Below are 6,632 nucleotides of genomic sequence, written 5' to 3'. Positions count from 1 at the left end.
CGGCAGAGGGGATTTTGCCGTGTGTTGTGCCGTGGAGGGCTTGGGTTTGGTCTGCTCGCAATTCGGGGCGAGCAGTTTTAAAGGCAAGTCCTTTTTTGTTGTACCATAGAGGGCTTGGGTTTGGTCTGCTCGCAATTCGGGGCGAGCAGTTTTAAAGGCAAATCCTTGTTTGTTGTAGAGGGCACAGTTGTTTACGCTGTTGTGGGTGTGTTCTAAGTTTGCTGTGCCATAGAAAGCTTGTTTGCTCGCAATTCGGGGCTGGCAGTTGTTCAGGTAAATCCCTGTTTGTTGTGCCGTGGAGGGCTCGGGTGTTTATGTTGCTGTGAGCGTGTTTTAACTGTGTGAACAGATGTGTGAGGGTTTGTTGAGCCGTGCTTAGCGCAGAGCAAGGGAGGAGTTTGGAGCCGCAACGAGGCGGCCGGAGAAAGACGAAGCGTGTATGGTGAATGTTTGTATGGTGAGTGTCTGAAAGTGAACGCTGTGCGCTGTGATTTTATTTTATTTTATTTTATTTTATTTTATTTTATTTTATTTTATTTTATTTTATTTTATTTTATTTTATTTTATTTTATTTTATTTTATTTTATTTTTACTGTAATTGTAGGGTGTGTGTCTGGTTCCGAGGGGACGGTGTCGTCTGTTAACACCCGGTGTTCTCACTAACAGGGCCGGGGCCCTCAGAAGCGAGAGAGACGGCAGCATTTGCTGTCTGAGGTGTATTTTAAAGGTAATATCGCCATCCTGGGTCAAAAGTTATAATTGCAGCTAAGCAAACAGTAAGTTTAAATCTATTTTAAGCTGACTAGATAAATAAAAATTCATTCACCTCATCGGTTTGAGTTAGATCCCTAAGAATTCGCGAATGGAAAATTTTATTTGAAACTTATATCAAACCCTGAGAGGTAACTTGGTAGCTTTGGGTTGGGAGCAACCGGTAGCAAAATAAAGAATTTTGGAAAAGTGAGTGGAATAGCTTGTGTTTGTAGAAATTTCTGTAATTTTTAGTGTATTTACAGGCCAGCATTGTTTGTGCACATTATTGCAGTGTGGGTTTTGTACCAGACGTTATTATTGCTTTGTAACCCAGTGCAGAAAGTGTAGTCAGTATTGACAGCCCTTTAAATTGATTTTAACCTGAGCTGTGGACTGTGCAGAAAGGACTGTAAGAGAAAGTAATGGGAACCAGCCAGAGTAAAGAGATCCCTCAAACCAGTCCTTTGGGATGTATCCTGACACACTGGAAAGAATTAGTGGGTTGTGGTGGTAAAGAAAACAAAAAGACTCTTACCAAGTTTTGCACGCAATGGTGGCCACTTTACAAGCTCGAAGAAGGTGTCAGATGGCACCAGCTGGAACTGTGGATTATGAGACCCTATTACAGCTTCTGCTTTTTTTGAGACGAGAGCAGAGATGGGAGGAAGTAACCTATGCTGATTTATTTATCTCCCTCCGAAACCACCCCGAGTGGCAGAGGGACTGTGCAATTCAGGCCCCTTCCAATCCCCTGGCCCTAGAAAAGGATAATAAAATTAACGAGGGAAAGCCTGAACGATGTTGCAGTAGCTGTTCAATAAACCCACGCTGCACACACCCTGATGAAGTGTGTCCAGCTGACTCACTGGAGCAAGAGCTGCGGGATTTGTTTAAACCACCTCCTAAAAGACGAGGGGAATTGGCTCCTACGTCACCCCCCACCTCATTTCTCAGGGGACCAACTCCTATCCCAGCTCCTATCTCACCCCTCACTTCGATCTCGATGCGAACTCCAGCTCCAGCTGCAAGTACAGCTGAACCAACTCCAGTCCCACCTTCAGCTTCTATTTCAACTTCCATTTCACCCACACCCTCTAGGAAAAAGACCCCTAAAGCTCTACTATTGCCCAGCAGTGGCAGTGAGGGGGAAGAGCTGCTTTCCCCAGAGGGCCCTGTAGCGTCCCAGACCCAGAAACAAACTAAAGAAATCATAAAAGCACCTTTGAGAGAGGCAGTAAGTTCTGAGGGAAAAACAATATTAGTTAAAATCCCCTTTTCTCTAGCAGATCTGGAGGCTTGGGAAAAGATTGCTAAACATCATCGGAGCGACCCAATAGGTGTTGCAAAGAAATTTAGATTCGTGGTTAAACAGCATAGACTTGACTGGTTTGAACTTCAACTGTTGCTAAGTGCCCTCACAGAGACAGAAAAACAATTGGTTTTGAAAGCAGCAGGGAGTTTAGCAGAGGACGCTTGCAAAAACACCCAAATGAGAGTGAAGGATGTTTTTCCTCTCCAAGATCCGCAGTGGGATCCTAATGATGGCAGTGACGTGGAGAGATTGGAGGGCTACCGAGATGTCATAGCAAAGGCACTGGAGAGGGCAGTTCCTAAAACCATGAACTGCTCAGCCCTATATGCAATTAAGCAAGGTCCCTCTGAAACACCCTCTGAGTTTTTAGGACATTTGCGAGATGCAATGCGTCGTCATACGACGTTGGACCCTGAATCTGAGGAAGGGACGCAACACCTGGTGAGCTTATTTTTAGGACAATCTACAGGGGACGTTCGACACAAACTCCGGAAAATACGGGGCCCGGCAGCATGGGATTTAGAGACTTTGCTAGAGGAAGCATGGAGAGTTTTTAGCGATAGAGAAGAGGGATGTAAGCAAGGGATGAGGAAATTAATAATAATAGCAAAAGAAAAAGAGAGAGGGGGACATGGGCAAGGACCACCCCGGTTAGGGAGAAATCAGTGCGCTTTTTGCAGGGAAATCGGACATTGGAAGAACCAATGCCCAGAACGAAGAAAAGGCGAGCATCAAAGAAGAGAAAACCAAAAGAGGGAGGGGGGTGGCTGCTCGTGCTAAAGAAGACTGAAGGGCACCAGAGGTTCCCAGCCTAGGGGACCCTCTGGTTCTAATTAAACTAGGCAACCAATAAAAAGAAATGGAGTTTTTAATAGACACAGGGGCAACATCCTCAGTGCTCAATAAAGCTTTAATGCCAAGAACAAATGATTCTGTTGCAGTGAGGGAGCAACTGGTCAATCTGAAAGAGCATACTTCTGCAAACCATTGAAATAGAAACTTGGGAGACAACGGGGAATTTGTACGTTTTTATACATGCCTAATGCTCCACCAGCACTTTTGGGAAGAGATTTACTGGAGCAACTAGAGGCAAAAACAGTATTTAAAAATGGAGAAGTTCCTTTGGAGGTTAAAGATGAACAATCCATAGAATGGTTAAGTCTGATGTTGATAGCAAATGAAACCAAAGTTGAAAATGAAGAAGAGACTAGCAAGAAAATAATAGATCAAGTATTCCCTGGGGTATGGGCTTCTAACATAGCAGGGAGAGCAAAGAATGCACTCCCTGTACAAGTTAAGCTTAAGGAAGGAAAACAACCAGTTAGAGTTAAAAAATATCCTTTGAAGAAGGAAGGCAGGGAAGGAATTAGCCCCATAACTGAAAACTTTCTGCAGATAGGACTTTTAAAAATCTGAATTCAATACTCCCATTTTACCTGTCAGAAAGCCTGATGGATCATACGGAATAGAACAGGATTTAAGAGCTGTTAATAAAACAACCGAGGACTTATACCCAGTGGTTGCTGACTCCAATACTTTATTAAATTGTTTAACACCTGAACTAACTTGGTTTACCGTTTTAGATTTAAAGGATGCTTTCTTTTGCCTTCCTCTCCATGAGGCCAGCCAGAAAATCTTTGCACTTGAATGGGAGAATCCCAAGACTGGATGCAAAGCTCAGCTCACATGGTCTGTGCTACCCCAAGGATTTAAAAACTCCCCCACGATATTTGGAGAACAGCTTGCAAGAGATCTGGAATCCTGGGAAGCCCCATCAGGAGGAGGACAGCTGTTCCATCCTCCTGATTGCTACTGAAACACCAGAGACGTGTGGAGTGGACAGTGAGCCTCCTAAACTCTTTGGGTTTACAGGGGTATCGAGTATCCCAGAAGAAAGCCCAAATGCTGAGGCAAACAGTTGTGTGCTTGGGCTGTGAGGTCACTGCTGGACAAAGAACTTTAGGACAGGATCAGAAAGAAGCAACATGCCAAACTCCAAAACCCCAAACAGTAAAGGAACTGAGAACCTTTCTGGGCATGACAGGGTGGTGCAGACTGTGGATTTACAATTGTGGGCTGTTGGTTAAACCCTTCTGTGCCTTGGTTGCGGAAGGAAACAGAGACCTTCAATGGACAAAAGAAGCAACACAAGCTTTTAACCAACTGAAGAAGGCCCTCATGTCAGCCTCAGCCCTGGGACTTCCAGCTGTGAGTAAACCATTCCTTTTGTTTTCCCACAAAAAGCAGGGATTGCTTTGGGAATATTGGCACAAGACCTGGGCCCGTATTGCAGGGCAGTCGCCTGCCTCTCTGGATGCAGCAGCCCAGGCATGGCCAGGGTGCCTCAGAGCTGTCACAGCAGGGGCAGTGAACATCCAGGCAGCAGCCAAGGGATGGCCAGGGTGCCTCAGAGCTGTCACAGCAGGGGCAGTGAACATCCAGGCAGCAGCCAAGGGATGGCCAGGGTGCCTCAGAGCTGTCACAGCAGGGGCAGTGAACATCCAGGCAGCAGCCAAGGGATGGCCAGGGTGCCTCAGAGCTGTCACAGCAGGGGCAGTGAACATCCAGGCAGCAGCCAAGGGATGGCCAGGGTGCCTCAGAGCTGTCACAGCAGGGGCAGTGAACATCCAGGCAGCAGCCAAGGGATGGCCAGGGTGCCTCAGAGCTGTCACAGCAGGGGCAGTGAACATCCAGGACGCACACAAATTCACCCTGGGCCTGAAAATGACTGTGCTGGTGTCCCACACAGTGTCAGCGGTCCTGGGGGCAAAGGGCAGACTGTGGCTTTCCCCACGGAGATTCCTGAAGTACCAAACTGTAACGGTAGAACGAGATGATGCAGAAATGGTGGTAACTATTATTGTGAACCCAGCTTCCTTCCTCAGTGGGAATCTGGGAGAACCAGTGATCCATGATTGCCTGGAGACCATCAAGGCCACCTACTCCAGCCGCCTGAAGGACCTGAAGGCCACCCCTCTCGAGGACACTGAGACCTGGTTCATGGATGGGAGCAGTGGGAAAAGACATGCTGGGTATGCAGGCACCACAAACAGAGAAGTAACAGAGTCTGGGTCATCACCAACCAACACCTCTGCACAAAAGGCTGCAATAATTGCCTTAACCCGAGCTTTGGAATTAGCAAAAGGAAAGAAAATCAGTATTTATACAGACTCAAGGTACGCATTTGGGGTGGTTCATGCACACGGGGCCATCTGGAAAGAAAGAGGACTGCTGAACTCACAAGGGAAGAACATTAAACATGCACAAGAGATAATAAACTGTTAGAAGTGGTCCAGTTACCTGAGGAAGTGGCCATCATGCACATCAAAGCACCCCAAAAAGTGAGCTCTGAATTGGAAGAAGGGAACGAGCTGGCGGACAGAAAGGCAAAAGAAGCGCCCAAAAGTGAGGTAATTATAGAGACAGTAGAAGTAACCTTAGTTCCAGAAGGACAGATTTCCATCGAAGGTAAGCCAGGGTATAATAAAAAAGACAGGAGACTGATTAAACAGGAAAATGGGAGTTGTAATCAGGAGGGGTGGGCTGTCACAGATGAAAAGGAAGATTTTTAATTCCCTCCTTGTAATCAGGAGGGGTGGGCTGTCACAGATGAAGATTTTTAATTCCCTCGTACATGTTATGGTCATTAGTGAGAGAGGAACATGAGAAAACACATTGGGGGATAAACGCTTTGTAGAACTACTTAAAGACAGGATTATGGCCAGAAATTTGCAAGGTACAGTAATTCAAGTAACTCATCAATGTAGTCTTTGCCTCCAAACTAACCCCAAAAATATTCCTAAACCAAAACTTGGACAAGTTGGGAAAGGTCATGAGCCTGGGCAGTAATGGCAAATTGACTTTTCAGAGCTGCGCAGGAAAGGGGGAGATCGGTAGCTGTTGGTGTTAACAGATTCCTTTTCAGGATGGCCAGAAGCTTTCCCCACCAGAACTGCCAAAGCACGAGAGGTAACCAAAGTATTGTTACAGGAAATAACACCGCGTTTTGGAGTCCCAGCCACAATGTCCTCAGATAGAGGCCACACTTCATCTCAAAAATTAACCACAAATTAACAGCAAATTAACCACCACTGAGGCATAGATTAAGAACTTCTCACTCCATATCGTCCTCAGTCGAGTGGCCAAGTGGAGAAAATGAACCATTTGATTAAGCAGCAAGTTACAAGATTAAGACAAGAGACAAAATTACCTTGGCCTTGGGTTCTTCCATTGCCATTATTACGAATTCGAACCAAGCCGAGAGTAAAGGAAAAATTGAGTCCTTTTGAAATATTGTACAGGAGGCCACACAGGGTCCAAGAAGGCACAACCCCCACCCAAGCGGGGGAGGAAACCCTACACAAATACATGATGGCCCTAAAGAAACAGCTCAGAGAAATTGAAAAACGTGGCTGGGGCTCGAAACCGAGAATTAGACGGAGCAGTACATGATGTACAGCCCGGAGATTATGTATATGTTAAGTCTTTTGCAGAAAAGACCCTAAACCACAGTGGGAAGGACCATTCCAGGTGCTCCTGACCACCTTTCCTGCAATCAGGATCAAAG

The 6,632-nt window shown here is 46.0% G+C and overlaps 1 protein-coding gene across 4 annotated transcripts in view; it reads left to right on the top strand.

The window, feature by feature from the left end:
• The window catches only part of LOC108445827, a 6,720-nt gene extending 1,229 nt beyond the window's left edge, over nt 1–5,491 (top strand). Inside the window, exons 3-5 of one of the 4 annotated variants that reach the window (XM_017732600.1) lie at nt 605–1,263; nt 2,181–4,696; nt 4,760–5,491. In XM_017732600.1, coding sequence (XP_017588089.1) covers nt 3,968–4,696; nt 4,760–5,350 — 1,320 coding nt within the window. In that variant the 5' untranslated portion in view covers nt 605–1,263; nt 2,181–3,967 and the 3' untranslated portion in view covers nt 5,351–5,491. Of the gene's footprint in view, nt 1–6; nt 274–604; nt 1,264–2,180 lie in introns of those variants that run through there. The other 3 variants (XM_017731470.1, XM_017732051.1, XM_017730938.1) reach the window with 3 other exon arrangements.
• Nucleotides 5,492–6,632: the final 1,141 nt, after the last annotated feature.

The sequence above is a fragment of the Corvus brachyrhynchos genome, unplaced genomic scaffold, assembly GCF_000691975.1.
Source record: "Corvus brachyrhynchos isolate BGI_N302 unplaced genomic scaffold, ASM69197v1 scaffold660, whole genome shotgun sequence".
Taxonomy (NCBI): Eukaryota; Metazoa; Chordata; class Aves; order Passeriformes; family Corvidae; genus Corvus; species Corvus brachyrhynchos.
This window is presented reverse-complemented; position numbering and strand designations above follow the sequence as displayed.